Source organism: Myotis daubentonii, chromosome 12, assembly GCF_963259705.1.
Source record: "Myotis daubentonii chromosome 12, mMyoDau2.1, whole genome shotgun sequence".
In the NCBI taxonomy this organism is placed as follows: Eukaryota; Metazoa; Chordata; class Mammalia; order Chiroptera; family Vespertilionidae; genus Myotis; species Myotis daubentonii.
The window spans coordinates 24,789,490-24,811,740 of NC_081851.1; the positions used below are offsets into that span (position 1 = coordinate 24,789,490).

General features: G+C 47.5%; 1 protein-coding gene across 2 annotated transcripts in view; it reads right to left on the bottom strand.

Moving 5' to 3' along the window:
- Positions 1-334: 334 nt before the first annotated feature.
- Positions 335-22,251, bottom strand: part of SMYD1 (SET and MYND domain containing 1) — a 39,232-nt gene continuing 17,315 nt past the window's right edge. The window contains exons 2-10 of one of the 2 annotated variants that reach the window (XM_059659206.1): positions 21,460-21,636; positions 19,523-19,736; positions 16,588-16,718; positions 14,563-14,601; positions 11,074-11,263; positions 7,539-7,631; positions 5,308-5,471; positions 4,187-4,355; positions 335-2,727 (exon numbers count right to left, since the gene is read on the bottom strand). In XM_059659206.1, the coding sequence (XP_059515189.1) occupies positions 2,569-2,727; positions 4,187-4,355; positions 5,308-5,471; positions 7,539-7,631; positions 11,074-11,263; positions 14,563-14,601; positions 16,588-16,718; positions 19,523-19,736; positions 21,460-21,636 (1,336 nt within the window). In that variant the 3' untranslated portion in view covers positions 335-2,568. The remainder of the gene's footprint in view (positions 2,728-4,186; positions 4,356-5,307; positions 5,472-7,538; positions 7,632-11,073; positions 11,264-14,562; positions 14,602-16,587; positions 16,719-19,522; positions 19,737-21,459; positions 21,637-22,251) is intronic. The other variant, XM_059659208.1, reaches the window with a different exon arrangement.

A 22,251-nucleotide genomic window follows, 5' to 3' on the forward strand; every position in this document is an offset into this window, starting at 1 on the left:
AACTCCGGCGTTAACCTATGCCGCCATCTTGGTTCTCCCTTGTGATATAAACTTAATCTGCGTCAGTGTCCATAATCTTAAAAACTACACTAAATTATTCTCTAAAACTGCACTAATACAGTAGCCACTAGCCACATGGGCTATTTTAATTGAAATTAAATAAAATTAAAAATTCAATTCCTCACTCATACCACATACATTTCAAATGCTGGATAGTCTCATGCTGCTAGTGGCTACTGTATTGGGCAACACAGATATAATACATTTCCATCATCACAGGAAGTTCTATAGTGCTGCCCTAAATAGATTGTCAGAAAGAAAGAAGCCACACATATCTGTTTGGAAACAGTGGATTTAATGACCTTTATTGACGGCTGTAACATAAAAACTCAAAATACACAGTCCCTATCTCTTCTGCTCTGAGACGTAAATTCATTCATTCATTCATTCATTCATTCATTCAACACGCATTAACTGAGCACCTACTATGTTTCAGGACCTGTGCTAGGTTCTGGGGATAGAAAGATGAATAAAGGGACACAGCTCCTGCCCTCCAGGAGCTCACAATCTGATAGAGGAGGCCGACAATTAAACTGCCATGAGGAGAGAGTTATGATGGGAGATTCAAGGGTAATACCAGAGACCCAGTGAGCCAGCTTAATTGAAGGCATTCAGGGAAGGCTTTACAGATGGGGTGATTTCCAAACCGGATGCTGAAAGATGAATAGGAGTCGGCAGGTTTTAGCTATTTTAGGTAGGAAAGTCAGAGAGGCATGGAGAACATGGGTCACTCAGGGACCAGGGAGTGAGTGGGTTTGACTGAAGTCTAGGATGCCACAGAAGCAGAAGTCAGGTGTTCTCAGTGGTGTGCTGAGGAGGGATAGATGTTGGGGAGGGGAGATAGGGAAAGAAAGAGAAAGAATTTTATTCTGGATGTGCTGAGTTTGATGTGCCTGCAGAACATTCAAGAGGGTGTGTGGGGCTGGAGCTGAAGAGCAGGGTTGGGAAATACGGATTTAAGACCATCAAACCAAGGGCCTGGCGAACTCCTGCAGGGAGTGTGTGCAGACTGCGATGAAAATAAAATGAGAGCGACCACAATGAACAAAACCAACTACGGGAAATGGCACATATCAGGGAACGTGGAGAAACAGGGACAGAGGGAGACTGAGAAACCACATCAGAGCATCAGCACGGGGAAGTGGTGTTCCAGAAATCAGCGCTGGGAGTGTCAACTGATGCAAAGATACCAAGAATCACAACAACCAAAAAAGGCCCTCTAGAACTGACCTTGGTAAAATCTCTTCTAGTGACGTTCAGGAAGCCAGCCTGCAGTGGCTTCAGGAAGAAATTAAAAGTGAAGGAAAGAAGATGAGCCCTGGCCAGTTTGGCTCAGTGGATAGCCTGTCAGCCTGCGGAACAAAGGGTCCTGGTTTGATTCATACCAAGGGCACATACCTGGTTGTAGGCTCCTCTCCGGCCCTGATCCTGGCCCTGTTGGGTGCTCATGCAGGAGGCAACCAATTGGTGTGCTTCTCTCGCATCGATATTTCTCTCTGTCTTTCCCTCTTCCACTCTCTCTAAAAATCAATGGAAAAAGATCCTCTGGTGAGGATTTTTTAAAAAGAAAAAGAAAGAAAAGAGAAAAGGAGATAGCTATGGGAGACAAACCCTTTAAAAAGTACTCAGCGTGAACATTATTACTGCCGATCGCCCCCAGATGTTTACTGACTGCACTCAAGAAACCAGGAACATGCCAAGGATCCAGGGTGGAGAAGGAGTAGTAGGTGAAGCCGGGCCCAAGACAGAGGGGAGGAAGGAGCCCAGAGCACAGGTGGAGAAAGAGCGGGGGTCCTGTCCACCGGTGTGAGAAGGAGGGGTGGGTGCAGGCATGGCGTGTGTGACTGTAAGAAGAGGAAATTGAGGGAATCCAGGTATATGTGTTTCCAAGTGTCTCCCTCAGCTTCATCCTGAACAGAGTTCTCCCATCCTCGTCACCCAAACACTGACTATCCCAGACCACGGGTGAGACCAGCAGCCCCAGAGACCCCCTGCACAGTTGGGGTGAGCAGCCACCTGAGGCTCCAAGCACCTGCCACCCTCAGCTCAGATGTGACCCCCTCTGTGATAGCCCACACTGCATATACCCCACCCACCGGACAGGCCCTCTACTGCACCCCTCTCTCCACACGGCTTACACTGCATTGTGATTACACGGCGCTTTCATTGTCTGCTTACATTTTGCCTCCCCAGCTACTCTTGGAACTTCTTTATCTCTAGGGCCTACAAATACCTGTAGGATGAGTTGAGCTATAGGATGAATTAAATTGAATTAAACAGAGTTGAAATGAACCAACATGACACTGAGGAACCCAGAGCAGTACATTCCCATAGCAACAGGGTTGAGCAATACTCTAACTTCCCCATCAAGGGTCTCCCCAGAAGCCCACTCCCTCCAGAATGTCTCCCCAGTTCCTGAGCCACAGTGCCCCCCGCCCCCGCAACACACACACACACACACACACACACACACACACACACACACACACACACACACCAGGCAGGTCCTCATTGCTTCTTATGGAACAGAGATGGCGCCGGCTCGCTGCTGGGCTCAGCCATGACCTGCATGGGCTGGTTGTCCAGGGCAGCCTCGCGCATCTTGCGGTACATGAACTCGTTCTGGTGGAACAGGCGCAGCTCCATCTCCGTCTGCATCCGCATGGCCTGTGGGACGCAGACACACCAGGAACAGTGATGACAAGCCCCAGGACATGGTGGCTCTGGCCTCCCTGGGCCCTTTTGGAAAAGGCAGGCAATGGGGTAAATGACTCCCAGTCACCAAGATTCGACGGTGCCCCCTCAGAGGATACATCCACCGGGGCCTAGGGTCCTGGCCATGGGTCAGCTTGTTAGGGAGTCAGACCCCTGAGAGAGTAGCTGAGGGGGTTGTTCCCAGGAACCGTCAAGTGGGGATCTAGATTTGAACCCTGGCCCCTGCCCTGGGTCCCACCTTATGCAAGTGATTGAATCCCTTCAGCCCTCGGTTTCCTCATACATGAAAAGGATAAGTTGCCTTCCTACTTCCCAATAGACCAGGAAAATGACAGTATGTGACACACACAACGAAGTTCTCACTTCCCCATGTGTTCTTTTAAGAAATACTTATCACCCAGCCAGTGTGGCTTAGTGTTTGATCATCCACCCATTAATCAGGAGGTCATGTTTCGACTCCCAGTCTGGGCACATGCCCAGGTTGCAGGCTCAATCCCTGCAGGGGGTGTGCAGGAGGCAGCCCACCAATGATTTCTCTCTCATCGTTGATGTTTCTATTTCTCTCTCCCTCCCCCGCTTCCTTCCTCTTTCTGAAATCAACAAAAACAAATTTTCTTTAAAAAGCATACTTAACAAGCGCCAGACATCGCTGAGGGGCTAAGGATGCAGCAGTGAATAAGATGGGCAAAATCTCTGCCTTTGACAAGCTTAAATCACTAGGCATGAAGTCTGTCTCCTCATATACTTGATGACACCAAGTCTTTCATCTTCCCTACACTGCACTGTCTGAGGACAGCTCCTTGAACTCGGTCATTCTTGAATAAACCAGTCCTTCAAAGCACAGAGGAAACCAGCAGAGACTGAGAGCATGCCATGTGCCAGGCACGGTTCTCAGTGCTGTTCACACATCAAGTCATTGCACCCTCCTTACAACCCTCTCCTCTTCCTCCGGTTTACCGACAAGGAGACTGAGGCCCACACATGCAATATTTGCAGTCACATGGCTAGAAAGTGGAGAAGCTGGAACTCAGTCTCAGCAGTCTGCTTTAGAGCCTGTGTTCTCCAGTCCACTCATTCTGTAATGCACATTTCGTCACATGCATAGCTACACACACACACACACACACGCACACACACCATTATCTAGGTTTTCTCAGTCAAGCTTGGAGCATCTCAGGTTTCAAGTCTCAGCTTGTCATCCACCGGCTATTTGACTATGAACAGCTTACTCCCCTTCTCCGGGCCTCAGTTTCCTCATATGTAAACAAGGGGAGTGGGCTAAAGCCTTTGTGAGCTCCCTTCAGGTCTTGCAGGCAATCTAGGGACTTCCCCAGAGCAGAGTTCAGAAGGCAGCTCTCATCCTCAGAGAGCTCAGAGCAGACGGGGGGCCCGGCGTCAAGGTGCTACTTGCCTCTAAGTCCTTGGTAATTGGGTGGGTGGGTCCGTGTGTCACCAGGAGAATGGCATAGGCTTTGCAGATCATACCGTGCCCCACCTCAATGTTACCAGCATGCCAGTTGGTCAGCCCCGCCCGCATCACGGCCATGCCCAGTTGGGCATTGTTGGGGTGGTAGAGCTTCCTGTAGAGGCAATAAATAATCATAACACATAATCCCAGCCTCCCTTACATCGGCAGAGTATTTGACATGTCATCAAGTGCTCTCATTGAAGTCCTTCTGCTTTCCCACCAGTGCCACCATCTGCAGCCCGCTGGGAGGGGACTGAGGCGCAGGTGGGAGGTGGCCAGAACCCCAGACAGGGAAGCTGTAAGAGCCGAGACTTTCATCTGAGTCTCTGAGCCACATCGTCTTGGGGAAAAGGAATCAGGATTGTACTCTGAGCGTTACTACGGGAACCTGGGAGCTCTCTGGTGCACTCAGCCCTCTCCTGGGAAAGCAGTAGAAAGGCCAAAGGGAAAAGATTAGCAAAAATGTCCTTCTTGGGGCAGAATTGCATTTTTCCCTCCATGGCACCTTCTTAACAGAGCTTCCTTTTAATATGTTATATAGTTTTCCCACATTTTATTTATGAGTAACATCCTCCCCCAAAAAATGAACCTTCTTGTGCCAATGTGGTCATGTAGCCAGACACACAAACGCACATGCCACTGTGAACAGGGAGGACGTCGGCAGAGGGAAGGCAAGGACATTCTATTTTATACTTTAAAACTTTAATGAACGAGAGCTCACAGGATTTTCTGTGTTGGTTGTTAGGGTGGACCCTTTCTAAACACTTAAAATCCAGCTGGACTTGGCCATCAGGAAATCAGAAGCCACCAGCAAACAATAGATGCGCTGCAGGATTCGGGAAAGACCGGGGATGACAAATAGGTTCCACCTTAGGTACCAACTCTGAGTATTTGGTCATTATTACTAGGAGCACCATGAGTAAAAAGCTCCGTTGTAAAGAATCCCAATTACTGCTGCTTGCTGTGGGTTCAGGAGGGAGAGGTAGCAGCATGCGCCCCCTCTATTTGTCCTGCCTGGAGTAGACACATTTCCAGATTATCTGACACCCAGGATCGTCACCTACACATAGCCCTCCACCATCCTCCTGGCGTAGTAGGAGGCCTCCTCAAACGCCTGGAGGTAGGAGAGGACCTCGGAAACGATGCTCAGCATCCTCAGCATGTAGATATTGGTGTCAGCCAACACCGAGTCCTGCTTCTCCAGGCACTCCCGGCACAACTTCACAACCTGGAAGAGACACAGACCTGGCCCGTGACCAACGCGCCATGGCACGTGCTTAATCCACGTACGGGAGCCGCACAATGACATTGGACACTCCTTTGAAAGTTGAGATTGCTCACAATTTGTGATTTGAATAGCAAAATGGTCTTATTTGGGTAAGATGTAGAGATGAAAAGGGATGGCAACACGAGAAGTTTCCATATATAAGTCAGTTGGGAGCAGGGAGTTAGGAAAGATGCATATATATATATATATATATATATATATATATATATATATATCTTTATATATCTTACAACAGTGCAATGAGATAAGTACTATGAATATTCCCATTTTACCAGGTTCTCTGCTCCTACGACTCTCTACTATGGCTATGCTCTAGATTAACCTAGAGACCTTTTTAAAAACATCGATGTCTGGGCCTTACCCTCAGACCCATTGAAACCAAATACATGGGGGAGGACCCTGGCCTCTGAAGTTTGCATAAGCCCCTGGTGGTCCTTATGCACAGTGGGGGGCGAACAATCAGGCTGTCCTGCTTGAAGTGTTCAGGATGGGTGGGCAGAGAGGGAGGCTCCTGGGAAGCTGGAAGACCCACCAGGAGATCGCCCCATTGGCCCTGGCGAGAAGTAAGATGGGCCTGACCCCAATCAGCTTGGAGTCAGGCGTTTCCAATTGATTCGCGTGCAGACATAGGCTTGGGTTGCACTCTACAGAGTCCAATAGTCCTTAGACTGGGGTTGTTCACTGTTCTCTTCTCTTTCCCTTGCCACGCTCACGGAGAAGTGCCGCACACTTCTTTCCATTTTAAGTGAATGGAAACTAACTTTGCTCTGAGACTCTCCCAGAGGCCCATGAGGCAACTGGGTGGGGGTGGGGCAACATATGGGCTGGCAATCAGTCCGTCCTGAAGGCAACTCCCTTAAACCCGTGGGCAGAGTCCAGCCCTACACCTGCCCTGGAGATTTTGAATGGAGAAAAGGAGAGGAGGAGGAGGAGGAGGAGGAGGAGGAGGAGGAGGAGGAGGAGGAGGAGGAGGAGGAGGAGAAGAAGAAGAAGAAGGAGAAGAAGAAGAAGAAGAAGAAGAAGAAGAAGAAGAAGAAGAAGAAGAAGAAGAAGAAGAAGAAGAAGGAGAGAAGCCAAAGGAATGGAGCGAGTAGAGCCCTCCTGATTGCTCTGGCTCTATTACTGTGTCTCTGACATACACTTTCCATATTGTTCAATAACACTTTGTTCATGTGACTGCCTCCCCTGCCTAACAGAACTCCTGGGAGGCAAGGAGCATGTCTTGTGTGGATCACCCCAGAAAGGCCTCAAAAATGGGCAATGAATGAGTGAGTACAGGATGAAAATGAAGACCAGATACACACCTGAGTTGCTTAAGGAGCCTGGAAAAAATATGGATTTATGGTCCCTGTGCTCTGCTGCAGATAAGTTATACCTTAGGGGATGAGCACAGGAATCTGTTTCCAAGAAGCTGTCTGTGTGAGTCCAATGCAAGTGCTCTGCGGGTCAGTATTTGGCAGTGGGTCTCAACTTTCGATGCACTTTGAAACCACGTTTGAGCCTTAAAAATCCCAATGTCTGGGTCCCACCCCAAAGAGATTCTGGTAGAATTGTCCTGGGTGAGGAGCTGAGCAGTAGGATTTTTCAGTAATTATAGTCTTCAGCCAGCTGAGAACTCCTGGTGCCCTGAGAGCAGGGCTGAAGGCTCAGTTACTGGAGCCTGGAAACTATCTCCAGGACATGCATTTAATTATAGGAAAACGAGCAACCCTCTGCCACCCCCATTTCTCCATTTCTGGTGCCAACTTGTAATACCACAACCCCCCAGGGACATTTGTCAGGCTGCCAGAGTTCTTCCCAGACCCAGTTTCAGCGGGTTGAACAGCCCCTGAGAACACACCCCTAAGAAGTGCTAAAAGCTTGAGGGCAAGAGGAGTCCTGGTCTCAACCAAAGGACATCTTCAGAAAAACAAGCTGCTTGGGAGCCTCTCCATCTTCAGCCCACCCCATTTCCCTCCCTTTCTGCCCTCCTCCCCACCCCTATCCACCATAAAAATGAATTCTTACCTCGTGGTACAAGCCCTCAGAGCGAGCCTTGTCAATCTTTTCTAGTGTATCCTTGGAGAATTGTATAATCTCCTTGACCACATCCTGAGAGGGCTGGGAGACAGAGGGACACTGAGTTATAGCTTCGCATAGTCGCATCTTTGACATTCAATGTAGTACAAAATTAATGCCTTCCTCATTCTTTTTTAAAAAAAAAAATATGTTTTTATTGATTTCAGAGAGAGGAAGGGAGAGAGAAACATCAATGATGAAAGAGAATCATCCATCAGCTGCCTCCTGTACACCCCCTACAGGGGGTCGCGCCTGCAACCTCAGCATGTGCCCTGACTGGGAAATCAAACCGTGACTGAAAGGACAGAATGGAACTGATAGCTGTGTCCGTAACGAAAGGACAGAATGGAACTGATAGTAAAAGAACAGAACGGAACTGATAGCTGTGTCTCTAACTCCTCTCCCAGGAAAGCCACAGAATGTATCAGTTACTCAGCCTGCCCTTATCTCAGCCAATGGGAAGCAAGGAAAACTAGCCCCCGGCCCTCACTCAACCAACTGGAATCGACCAAGTGCCTCCACCCCCCAACCCCAAGCCCTATAAATTCTTTGTTCTCTTGGGACTCTGAGCTCTCTCTCGCATCCAGTAATGGAGGCAGAGAGGGACCAAGCCCGGGCTTGAATAAAAGACTCTATGCTTTTGCATCGGACTCGGCGCTCCCTGGTGGTTCTGTGGGGGGTCTTGAAATCTGGGCATAACATGACCTCCTGGTTCATGGGTGGACACTCAACCACTGAGCCACACTGGCTAGGCACCTTCCTTGTTCCGAATGCTTCACTTCTATAAATGCTGTGCAAGATCCCTACAGCTTTTCCAGCTCCCTCAGCATGCTTCTGACTCATGCTGTCCTTTCCATTGACCAAGCCCCAGAACCTTGCTGCAGCCAATCATTCCTGCCCTGTGCTCATGCCTGGGCTTTGGACCCAGTGCAGAATCTGACATTGACCCCTGTTGTGTTTTCTCTGGCATTTTGGATTCTTATTTTATCATCCAAAGTATTTTCCACTTTTCCTTTGTACTTCAAAGTATACAAGTCAACCATGTATACTAAAGATATCCCCTTGTTTTTTTTGTCTTTGCCCAAGTCATTGATTTAAATACTGGCCAGCACAGGGCTGAAGCCGAGGCTGAGGATTTGACTAAAACTTTGTGCTCCAGTTTGCCATCGGAGTTCATGAAAGATAGCCTTTGTGGCTACGGGTATCCAAACCCTTCCAGTGTCTTAGCACCCAGTTCATGTTTCCTTGTTTTCACCAAAAACATATTATGAGAGACTTTGTCAGCTGTCTCCGTGAAACAGCGGTTCTCAACCTGTGGGTCGCGACCCCTTTGGGGGTAGAACGATCCTTTCACAGGGGTCGCCTAAGACCATCGGAAAACACATATATAATTACATATTGTTTTCATGATTAATCACTATGCTTTAATTATGTTCAATTTGTAACTGAAAATACATCCTGCACATCAGATATTTACGTTACGATTCATAACAGTAGCAAAATTACAGTTATGAAGTAGCAACGAAAATAATTTTATGGTTGGGGGTCACCACAACATGAGGAACTGTATTAAAGGGTCACAGCATTAGGAAGGTTGAGAACCACTGCCATGAAATGTAGACTCATTAGGCTAACCACATTTGCCTGAGCAGTCTAGTGATATTGTAAAAAAAAAAAAAAAAAAATAGGAAAAATTTATTGGCTATGCTTATCCATATTATAAGCTCTTTTCTGATTTTTTTTCCTTAGGCAAATCTGATAAAGCTTTTTTCCAAAATAAAAATAACTTTATTGTTTATTCTTACTATAAATAGGCATGTGGAAGCTGTAAAAAATTAAAACATATGAAAAAAGTAGAAATCCCCAGAACCTACCCAAAGATGGACACAGCATTCTGAAGAATGTCCATATATATATATATATATATATATATATATATATATATATATACACTTTTTACAAAGTATTCCCACCAATATTTCCAGTACCCCCCTGGCACTGTACATAGTTATCAAAATATTACTGGCTATATTTCCTATGCTGTATTTTACATCCCTGTGACTATTTTGTAACTATCAATTTGTAGTTCTTAATCCTCTCACCTTTTTCACCCATCCCCCAAGCCCCCTCCCTCTGGCAACAATTAGTCTCTTCTCTGTATTTATGGGTCTGTTCCAATGTTGTTTGTTTATTTACCTTGTTCATTAGATTCTACATAGAAGTGGCACCATATGGTATCTGTCTTTCTCTGACTTATTTCACTTAGCATAATATCCTCTAGGTCCAGCCATGCTGACTGAAATGATAAGATTTCATTCTTTTTCATGGCTGAGTAATATTCCATCGTGTATATGTACCACTGCTGGCAGGCCTCACGGGGCAAGCTGCCCTGCCCTCCACCCCTGACTTGGTGCACAGCCTCTGAAGGGTGTTGCAGTCCAGCACTCAGGCCCTGCTGGCTGCTCCTGCTGATGGAATATTTGCATTCCTAGCCCAGGCTCCTTTATTCCTAGGTCTCTTCTCCTGAGGCCTTGGGCTGAGGTGTTCTTTAGGCACTTCTGCCACCGAGGCCTCCTTACTGGGGAGGGGTGGGGAGACTTGCAGACACTTCCCTACTCTGACTCCGTGCCCAGTGCTTTTCCTCTCCTAGCCCTTTCCCCATGCCCTCTCCCCAGACCCCTCATCTCAGGGTCCACAAGCCCTTTATTCTGGGTCCCTCAGCAGGGAGAGGACCCCTACATCTGTACTGACCCACCTGACCCTCCACCAATGTACCTTCCCAAGGGGGCTAAGGAAGCAGGGGGAGTGGCGCTGCCCCAGCCCAGCCTCCAGCTTTCCCACCGCAGGAAGTGATGGAGGGCACGCTGCTTTCATCGGCCGCTCCAGCACCTGCAGCTCCACCTTCTCCCAGCTCCACTGAGCTCCTGACATGCCCCTCAGTAAGCCTGCCCGCTGCTCAGTGGTCCCACCATCCATTTGGCAACAGCTCCTCAGGACTTAGGCAAATTAACCAATCTAAACAGCGCCCGATCTCCACACTGCCCATTTCCATGGGACTAGGAAAATCTTTGTGATAACCAGACAACGAATCTCTGCCCACCTGGTCTCAATATGTGTAATTCCCAGCATTATTTAAATGGCAAAGGGGCAAGGAGATGACTAAAACTTACTGAGTTTCCACTCGCCATGCCACACCCTTTATATATGTACTTTTGTTTAATGCTCAGAACAACCCCTTACCATGTTGCCATCATTCCTATTTTATAGATGAGAAAGCGGCGTAATATCCCCAAACTCAACCACCTTGCACGTGGCAGTGCCCAGACACTAGCTGGGACGTATGAGCAGTGCACTGCCCCCCACCCATACAGCCTTCCCTGGTCCTCTGGGAACTACCCAGCAGGGTGCATTGATTCGCTGTGGGATCCCCATGCCTGGCTCCTGTGGAGGCGGCACAGACACCCCGCAGTAGGGCTGTGTGTACCTTTGGGTCGTCTTTCACCCCCAGGAAGAGGTCATCCTTCAGCCCTTTCTGGCAGTGCTCGCACGTGCAGTCGAAGTAGTACTGCTTCTTCAGCTGCTTCTTGCGTTCTTCACTGACGTTAAGGAAGTCGATGTAGGACACGGTCAGCTCTTCTCCTTCTGAGATCTTGCCCAGGGCCCGGAGCTCAATCCTGGAGCAGGGCGAAGGAAAGGAGTAAATCAAGTAAGTCCCCGGCTTCAGGGTGGCACCTGTGCTCTTCCGGTTTCAAGGAGTTGAGTCTCAAAGACAATGACTCCCACTAGCACATGAGGAAACTCCCATTCCCTCCAAAATTAGAGAAGATGTGGCCTAACGGAGTTTTCTGAGTAATTCTGCTCTACTCATTATAACGATCAAATCTGCTTCATTCCTCAAATCGCCCTGAGATCTGCTCAAATAGATTCCCGGGAGGGGACCGGCCTTGGTCTTAAAACCACATTGATTCCATGCCCACAATCATCCCTGTACATCAGCTACTGGTTGTTGACAAAGAAAGGGAGAAATAACAATAAGGTGAAAACTCAAACAAGAGAAGACTCAAGAGTCATTCCTGCTTAGTTTGGGGACTGCTCGCTCAGAAACACACACATTCAGTGATCATCCATCTTGGCCTATTCTGTGAGTGCCTGCAAGTCCCTTCTTACCTCAACCAGTGGTTGAGGAGACTTACTCAGCAAACAAAGGCTGGCTCTGTTAGTCTGATGCATTGTTCACTTTTGTGTTTATTGGGGGACAGGGCTTTGTGGTCGGAGGTGGTTAGCAAGAGCAGATGGCATTTCAGCTCCCTTCCAGCCTAGACCTGACCCTCCAATGACCTACAGCACAGCCCACTCTGCCATGTAATAGATGTAGAATATGTTGAAAACAAAAGCCCCTGGTGAAACTGACACCGAGGTTAGCCAATCACGCAGAGATCAGCCCGTGGGCCTCTCAGCCATGCACCAGGCCAGAAGCTACAGAAAACAAGTGGTGAGCCCTGAGTTGTGCTCTTGTGTCTCCCCAGGATCCTGGGGCCTCACCACCCACTAGAAACGATCCCCCAGAGAGTGAGTGGCAGGTTGCAGAGGCTGGGCAGGGCATCTGCAGAGAGGTCCATGATCATTTCTTTTACCTCCCAGAGCAGCTGTCAGACACCATGAGAAAGGCCGGACACAATGTCAGCACCACAGAAGGGTCCCAGCCAGAGGCATTCCCTTCGTGCTCCAAAGTGACAATCAAGCAGGCAGCTACTGAACGGCAGTGACATGCATGTCCAAGTGTCAGAGGTGACATGCCCTCTCTCAAAGTGGAGTCCACTGACATGCCAAATAAATGTGACACTATATATAAAAACAACTCAAATGGCACCTGCCAAGATGTAAGCTCCCCTTCACCTCCTGTTCCTTCTTCCCTTTCTTCCCACCCCAATTTTTGGCAGCAGCTGTTACTGAAGTGATGAAAGGCAAGAGGGAGGGGAGGGCCCAGTGATTCTACTCCGAGGTCTGCTTGGAATCCTAATATGTCCAAACTGCAGGGAATCCATCTTCTCAGTTCACAAATGAGGGCGCTGATACCCAGAGAGGTGAAGTAACATCCCCAAAGGTCCTACATACTTTGGCCACAGAGTCAAGATTAGAACTCAAGTGCCATTCACACCTCACCGCATCGTATGGGCCTGATGGTGTTCAGTTGGCCTCCTGAGCCTGCAGTGCATGGGAAGTGAGGTGCACCAAAGCCCTCAATTCTAGGACTCTGAGAATGTCCTAAGTAGGTCCATGAGAGCAACTTTAGAGCCAAGGTTGAGTGTGGATCTTTGGCATTTGGTCCTGGTTGGGTAAGTAAACTGCTAACCCGCCCCGTTTACAGAGGCAGTTCACCATAGTAACATATCCCCATTCAACAGTGACTCAGTGGTCAATAAGTTAGGCTTTCCAGTAGCTTTACTTTCCATCATGGTTAAACCAGTTCATACAAGGTTTCAGAATGTCTCAAATTATTTCAATGCTATTAACAAATTTTCAAAACCAAATTTATTTAATGTCACTTAAATATGAAAAATGCATACCCCATTTATTAACTGGGAATTGGGAGTCAGGGAATGAATAATGATTACCGCTCCATTCTGGACCCCAGACCCCTCCCATCCGTAATGCTCTGCAATTTTATAGTTCAGTCAATTGAGCCACAAGTAGGCAAGCAATTTAAGTGTTTTTTAGAGGTTTGGAAGGTCCCTAGAGATGCTCTCATCTTGACCTTTGCTCTATGGATGTGGAACAAAATGCCCAGATGATGTGAATCGTTCAAAGTCACGTGCAATGCATGCCAACACAGTCTCAGGTGCACAAACCACTCCTCCCCTGCATTCCCAAAGCCCGAACCCCCATGCAGCATTTTGTTCTAAATCCAAAGAGCATTTCAAGTACTTTTAAGTCCCATTTGAGAAAAAGACCCATCTGGGACCTTTTGGTTGTGATTAAGAAAAGTCAAGAGTAAAATCTAATCTAAACCACGAATTCATAGCTGGCCAGAGCAGTAAACGGAATGCTATGAATAAATATTTATCAAAATATCACAGTTATGGGTGCGATTTTCAGAACCCAGTCTGGGTGAGAGGTTGGGGGTTATAAGCAAACACATAGTCCTTTAGTAGGTCAGTAGTAACAGCAGTCCTCACTTCATGGCAAGCAGGGTTTAGAGGGATAAACCTGGGTTTTTGCCAAGATGATGTGGACCAGAAGAAACAGTTGCACTTTGAGGTTGGGGGAACGAAAGAAGTAAGGAGTGAAAGAGGAGAAAGGAAGAAAAGAAAGTAGCCCTGGCCAGTGTGGCTCAGTTGGTTGAGCATCGTCACATACACAAAAAGGCTGACAGCTCAATTCCCGGTCAGGGCAGGTGCCTAGATTGCAGGCTCAATCCCCAGTAGGGGGAGTGCAGGAGGCAGTCTGTCACATTGATGTTCCTCTTTCTCTCTCCCTTCCTCTCTCTCTAAAATCAATAAAAACATTGTTTTAAAATGGAAAGCAAAGGCATGTCAGGTAGTGGGTGAGTAAAGAACAAAATGATTAAATGCATTAAGACTAGGCCTGGCCGGCAGCTCAGTGGTTAGAGCATAGACCCAAGCACCAAAGGGTCTCGGATTTGATTCCCAAACCCAGCTGCGGTGCATGGGGGAGGCAACCAACCTATGTGTCTCTCTCACATCGATGTTTCTCTCTCTCTTCTCTGTCTCTCCTCCTTCCCTCCCTCCTTTTCACTCTCTCTCTCTCTGAAAAAGCAATGGAAAAAATATCCTCAGGTGAGGATTAACAAAAAAAAATTTTTTTTAAAAAAAGAACAAAAAATACAGCATTCAAAAAAGAAGGACATACGGACAGACAGCAGCCACAGAATCTGGGGAAGGGGCATCTTGGGAACCGGGTAAGTGAGGGAGGTGGGTCAGAGGAGCAGGGAAGTTTGCAAAAACTGACCCACCTCATCTGGGTGTGAAACATGGATTTCACTGCCTCATGACTGAAAGACAAAACAGACACCCAAATGGAAATCATTACCATTGACTGACCCCGCGCGGCTAGCAAACGTGCACAGTATTTCAGATGCAATCAGAGCTTTGGCCATAACAACGACCATAACAACGACCTCTAGCCCAGCCCCTTGTAGCCCAGCCCCTGAAGTTCAGCACCTGTAGCTGGGCTCACTTGACAAGGTGTGCCTGGTATAGTGGAAATTTCACTGGATTTGGAATGAGAGGTTCTGAGTTCAAAAGTACACAGCCCTGGACAAGTGACTTCCCTTCCCAGGCCTCAGTGTTCTCATCTATAACCGGGCAATAAGACTCATGAGACAATGCATTTAAAAGTAGAGTACTTTTTTAAAAATGTATGGAAAGCGTATTATCCCACTAACAAGAACCTTGGACAAGTAAGTGTTGCCTCTTGATGTCTATCTCATGGAGAGCTGGAGCCCTATATGGAGGCTGGGTAAGTCACACAGGTGGTAGATAAAATGATTGGGGTGTGAATTGGGCTCCTAACCTCATGACCAGCGTTTTTTCCACGATGGCAGGCAGCTAGACAGCGACTGAAAAGTCACCTTCTCTTGGACAACAACCAAGAAGCCCAGGTGAAACGTGGCTGCTCCAAATGCGTGGCTGCACAGAAGCCCGAGCAGACGCTGGAGCTGATCTGGAAAAAGGGTTCTGCGTTCCAGTGGCAGTTACACGCAGCGAAAAGAAGAACCTGGGTCACCACTGCTTAGTGAAAGGGGTTCAAGAAAGACCAGCCCCGTATGTGAGTGAATTTGACCCTCTCTACCAACCAGGCTAACCCTGGACAACAGCTCGTCTGGGGAGGATTCCATGAAGTGACCCCAAGAGGCGTAGGAAGGGAAACACAAATGCTGTGAAAAAGATTATCATCTGGATCCAAAATAAACTTCCCTGTCTTGAGTGACTTTCCCAATTGCTTAAGAGCCTGGTGTCATGTGGGCCCTTGCTTCCAGAAATAGGAAGGAAAAGGGAAACTAGAGTCCCCGCTATATTGGAGCTTAAGCTTGAATCTTGGCTAAGAACCGAAACCATTGTCTTTGTTTTCCAGGAAGTTTTGGGGGGAAACTTGCTCATTGTTGAGAACTCAGTCAACTTGTATCCGTCATAAGAGCTTGCCTCTAAGAGCAAAAGCAATATTGCTCAGGCCTCGTTCTCAAAATCCCCCCAGCCTGAGCCAGGGACAACCGGGGCTCACCCTCTTTGCTGACTCTTCTCCATTTGTGTCCCACCCCCAAATTCCCTTCTGACCTCTGAGGACTTCATCACCTTTGCCCTCTGGCTTCTGGTTGGGGTTTGGCCAATGGGAAGAGATCAGAAGATGGGAGGAGAGCGGTTGGGCTGTTACGTCTCCTGGCTCCCTCTCTGCCTTACCGTGGTTCTAGCAGTGGCTGGTTTCTCTACAGGCGCAGCCACGCTGTTGGAAGGGCCTCTCCCGTGGCTGTGGCTCTCAGCAAGCACAAAAACAGTACTTCTTCCATTTGCCCTTCCACGCTAGAGATGATCATGGTTTTATGCTGTAGCTAGACCCTGGATACCTCACCATTCTTTATTAGTTGCTTAAATGCTACTTGCACTTCTAAGTTCTCTTCAGATTAACTCTGACTGTGCCTTTGGATTTCTGCTGGGACCTTGACGGACATATGCTTCTCAGTTGATGTTTTGTAATGACCTCAAGGCATCAAGTTTTAAAATAGTAGTTAGAGGTTTATCTGACATATCTAGGCAACCTCAAGAAACATACAGAGACTCAGAAATTACCCATGTGGAGTTCTCTGCTATCCTCCCCATTACCTTTCTCCTAACCACAAACATTCTACAACGAAATTTCTATTTCTTTCCCATTTGAAAACCATGTTAGTTCATGAACCTTAGGCTTAAGTCAAGTGGCGAGAACACCATGAGGTCTCTCCCCCACCCCAAATCACAGCACTCCCAGTGAAAGACATACTCACTTGCCGTTGTTAAAGATGACGGTGCAGTTGGGCCAGCAGTCATGGTTCACCAGGCCCAGGTTGGGGAAGATGCCCACGCCCACTGCCTGCAGGCCCCTCTGGTCACTGAGTGTGAAACCATTGCAGTTAATCTACCCAGAGGAAAAGATAAAGAGTCAGCTGACACACACAGACTGGGGACACAACACCATCCTCGCTACTGAAAGGTGTTTTGTAAAAAGTAGAAAACCAGTCTCATCCCAGAAATGCTTAGAGTCTGGAAACAAAAGGGTCTCTGCTCTCTGTGTGATTCTAAATGACCCTCTAAATTAGTATCAGGGGAGACTCCCATGTTTGCTAAAATGCAGCACTGCCTTGAACGTTTTGGGTGGCTGTATTCTAAAAAGGCCAAAGAATGTCGGGGCAGTGTGGCCTAGTGGTTGAGCATTGACCTATGAACCAGGAGGTTACAGTTCAATTCCTGATCAGGGCACATGCCCAGGTTGTGGGCAGGAGGCAGCCTATCAATGGTTCTCTCTTATCATTGATGTTTCTATCTCTCTGTCCCTCTCCTTTCCTCTCTGAAATCAATTTTAAAAAATGATTAAAAAAAAAAAAAGGCCAAAGATAGAAATGTTGATTCAGAAAGTCTCTCCTTTTCCTGTACCTGGGTCTCACATGAGTCTTCCCCAGTATCTATTTGGTTTCTCGCTCCATGCACTACTCTGCCTTCCGGGGTGTGTGTGTGTGTGTGTGTCCTCTGCTTTCTTTGTCTACCTACCCTCAATTCCTATAGCTGTTCATAAGAGAAAATTGACATTTCTGTTTTATTGTGTCTGCTGGATATTTTATACTCCCTGTTCACAATTTTAAATTCTGATGGGTGCAACATTTATTTATAAATCCAAGACAAATCAAGTTGGTTATTATTTATATGACACTTGATTTATTTCCTTTCCCTTAAAAATAAGTGATTCTTTATAGAAACAGATTCCAAATATCTGCTAGCAGGGCATGAAAATGCATAAGAATAAATATAACCTAAACTACATTGACAACTGCAGATATTTCTGCTTTATATTTAAATAATAACAGAAATACATACTATGCATAATAAAATATACATTTGCATGTGCATATTGATATGTACGGCACATGGCTATTTGCTATAGAATTGGAGGACTGTCACTTTCTCCATTCAATCTCATCAGTCATTCAGCAAATACATGAAGTTAAGGCTGTCAGGACTAACAAGCTGTGTTACCTTAGTCAAATCTCTTTCTTCTCTGAGCCCCATTTTCCCATCTGTAGGTTGAGAGAGTTGGACCAGATGATCTCTACGGCCCTTTTAGCTCTACACTTCGGTAATTATGCCATCCTGTGGCTGCAGTCCCCAGGCCCCTGGGGTTACCCAGGATGGTCTATGACACCCAAGCCTGTGGAGCCCAAGTACTAAGAGTAGCAACTCCAGCACCACGCAGATGGCTTCTAGCCCTTCCACGGACACCAGCTCACTGTGTGGCCTGTGGAAGTCATGTAAATCTCTCTGGGCCTAGGCTTTCTGTTCATAAAATAGGAATGTTAAAAGCATGAATTTCACCTTGGGTGGTAACACTTGCATAAAATAATACATGGGAAGCTATGATAGTTAATTTTATATGTCAACTTGGCTGGGCTACGGTGCCCACATATTTGGTCAAACATTATTCTGTGTTTCTGTGAAGGTGTTTTTTGGATAGATTAGCATTTAAATCAGTAGATTTGGAATAAAGCAAATTATCCTGCACAACGTAGGTGGCCTCACATGATCAGTTAACAAACTTAATAGAACAAAGACTGACTTCCCCTGAGCAGGAAGAAATTCTGACAGCAGTCGGCCTTTGGACTCGAACCACAACTCTTTTTTGGGGTGTCCTGCCTGCAGGCTTATCAGCAGATTTTGAATTTACACTCTACAATCTCAAGAGTGAATTCATTAAAATAAATCATCTCTGGCAATAGGTAGATAGATGATTGATATAGATAGATAGATGATAGATAGGTAGAAAGATAGATAGATAGATAGAAAGATAGATAGATAATAGATAGATGATAGATGATAGATAGATAGATGATAGATAGATAGATAGATAGACAGATAGATAGATAGATAATAGATAGAGAGATAATAGATAGATAGATAGATAGATAGATAGATAGATAGATAGATAACAGATAGATAGATGATAGATAGATAGATAGATAGATAGATAGATAGATAGATAGATAGATGACTGTTTCTCTGGGGAACTCTGACATTACAGAGGCACTGGCACCTGGTAACAACTAGAGATGTTTGTTCTGATCCTGCTGTTGTTATTATGACAATAACCTCCCTCTTCAGCCCGCTTACCAACCCCACAGAAGGTGCTGGGCCTGCCAGAAAGAAGACATCTGTCCCCACAGCCCAAGGCCTGGTGACCCTCCGGACTCCCACCCCCACCTCCTGGACTCTCAGGGCTGCGAGAGAGGGGCCCTTTCTCTCCTCTCTCTGGCTTCCACACCCACTACTCCCATTATCCTTCCCCTCAGACCTCAGAAAAGGAAGGGCCTTATTTTCAAGGTGACTAATAGGCAAGAAGGGATGGTAATTGGGTCTTTGTTTTCAAAGTGGAAAGGAGAGAATACAGGACATGCAGATAAACAAGGAGGTAAAATAACATCCAAATCTACCATTCAGAGATAATGGAAAGTCTTGTTGGGATGCCAACGTCAGATGGGGCAGGAATGACCTCACAGTAAGCAAGACCAGAAGGACAGAGGACAGGGTGACAGTTGTTCATTCTAGGGCTCTGTCTCCCTCCAGTTCTTCTCTTGGCCCTTCCTCCCCACTCTGGCCTGGCAGCATCTGAAAACTTATTCGGTGGACAATCCCAGCTGTCACCCACCCCCACCCCCACTTCATGAGAAACCATACCACGCCGAAGATGTGGGAGATGTACTGCATGCTGAACTGCTGGCTCTGGGGCAGCCAGTACTGCAAGAAAGTATCCACGTCCACCCGCAGCTGCTTCTGCTCCTCCTCCCCAAAATTCTCCACGTGGTTCTGCAGGTCGTCCACGGACACCAGGCAGCCCTCTGTGAGCCCGGTGCCCTCTCTCTCCACTCGCCACATGATGCGTGCAGCCAGCCTGCGGAGAAGGGCCGGGTTAGGGAGACCCACTGCTTCCATTCATTCAACAAGTACATACTGAGTGCCTAATGCATGCCAGGCACAGTGCCAGGCCCAAGACAGTTTTGAACTAGACAGAATTAATTCTATCATGAAGTTTCTTATAGTGGGGGAGACAAAAGTCTAAAAGATCATTAAACTAGTGATAAATGCTGTGCAGAAAATAGAATCAGGCAACATGATAGAAAGTGGCAGGGGGTGGAGGAGAAGACAAGGGGGCGCGGGGAGGTGGCAGGGGTGAGGCACACTCGAGCTGAACGGAAGGAGCCAGCTCTGTGTGCAATGGGGAAAGAGCAGCGAGTACAAAGGCTCTGAAGGAGGCATGAGCTTGGCATGAAGAAGAAACAGCAAGAAGACCAAGGAGGCTGCAGCACAGGGCGTGAGGAGTGGAAAACAAAGAAAGGTGGAGAGGTGGGCAGAAGCCAGGTTATGTGGGTCTAGCAGAGCCTGCATGGGGTCTGGGGCCACCATGAGGTATGGCAGCCTGGGTCTCTCCTGGTAGTATGGCTACTGAGACGAGCCCTGGCAAAGGAGCCTAATGACCTGGGTTCAATTCTGTTTCTGTTTCTTCCTGTGTGACCCTGGGCAAGTCATTTGACCTCCCTGACCCTTTCCAAACACCAGTAAAATGAGGACAACATATATTCCCTGTCATGCTAACCTCCAGGGGCATTTGGGAGATCTTTGTGTGTAAACTTATTTATATTCTTAATGATTGGATAAAGAGAAGGTGGAGAAGACCATCTAGGTGGAGAGACAGTATAAGCAAAGGCCTGGATGCAGCCAAGAGCATGGCATCAGCAGGAAGCAGGAAGGCATCTGGCCTGGCTGGAGCAGAGGGCTCAGGAGGGCTCAGGGCTTTGAGTGTGAGACAGAGGGGGGTACTTACTCCTGAGGGCAGAGAGGACCCCCTGTTAACGAGTAAGCAGCCCATACCTACACGATGAAGCCTTTACCCAAGGGACACGTTGGCAACTCTGCCATTCACTGGCCAGGCACCAGGGAAGGACGGGTGGCCTAGGACAGAAACCCCCTGGAGAGGAACCCCCTTGGAAAAGTATGGCCCTTGTTTCCTCTCATTTGGGTTATGGGGTGATTTCCACAGAGATGCCCTGCCAGGGACCCCCGGCGCCTGAGAACCAAGATGTCCCCACATGGAGCGCAGGATAGAACTGGGGGAAATAAGATTTGGTCTGGGGTGTCTGCTACCTCCAAATATTAGGAAGAATGTCACAAAGCTCAGAGATTAGACTGATCAGCCCAGTATCCGTGTTTTGTAAACGGGGTAGATGTATTGAGCTCTAGCTCATTTTGCCAAATCTTCAGATTTTCTTTTCAAGACAGGCCAAAAAAACCCTCATTTTTTTAAATGTGAAATTTCCAATTTTTGAACATTGGCAGAGTAATATTTTTAAATTAAATATTAGGGAGCCATACAGAATGCGTCTGCAGCAGCTCCAGCCGGGGTCTGTATTTTGGTGCCATTAACCTGTCCTCCCTCTTAGACGGGCTCCCAGACCTAAAGGGAGCTCACAGACGTGGCCATATCCGGTCTCTTGGGGGCGCTGTCCTGCTTTTGCACTTAGCCCGACTTCCTTGGGCCTGGGAATGCTGTCACTGCCACCAGCCCCGCCCCCTGACATCGAGAAATCCCAAACATTGCCTCAGGGCCCAGCTCTGACCTGATGTTCTCGTTGGGCACCTTCCCGTATCTCTTGACGGCCAGGCACTCCTTCTTGTGGTCTCCCCACGCATCCTTCTGGCAGGTGCGGTCACAGTAACGCGCAAACTTGCACTGCCCACAGTGATGGAGCTTCTCCTGCCTCTTGAAGCAGGTGTGGCACACAAAGTTAACGAGGCTGGAAACAGAGGGAGAAAACGTGACTGAATTCCGGGAGCGCCATGAACAGGGACCGCACTGGCCTTTCAAAGACGGCAGGGCCGTCCTTGTCTTTCTAAGCTTCAAACTCCCACTTTTCAGAGAGAGGGACCGGGCTTCCAAAGGCCATTAGCTGTAACTATCTTTCTAGCAGATATTTTAAAGTGAACCAAATGGGAGCACTACTGAGCTCTGCATATAAGCCCTTCAAGTTAACTCGTCAAGTATGACCTACAGGCACTGGGACTCCCACACGTGGCCAGAGGGACAGGGGAACCTGCAATCACCATACAGTGCGGGGAGCGCTGGGATAGGGGAGGCACACAGTGTTCCTGGCACTGATATGTATTCATGTACATATATTCATATACACACACACATTTCACGTAGAAACTAAAATTTGTACCTACCAAACATATATATTACACTTCATGGTTCTCACACTGTTGCATTGTTTTACATTTTAAATGCTAATAAGCCCTGGCCTCCGTGGTTCAGTCGGTTGAGCGTCATCCCCATGCATCGCAATGTCCCCTGTTCAGTTCCTGGTCAGGGCACAATGCCCAGGTTGCTGGCTCAACCCCCACATCCCCAG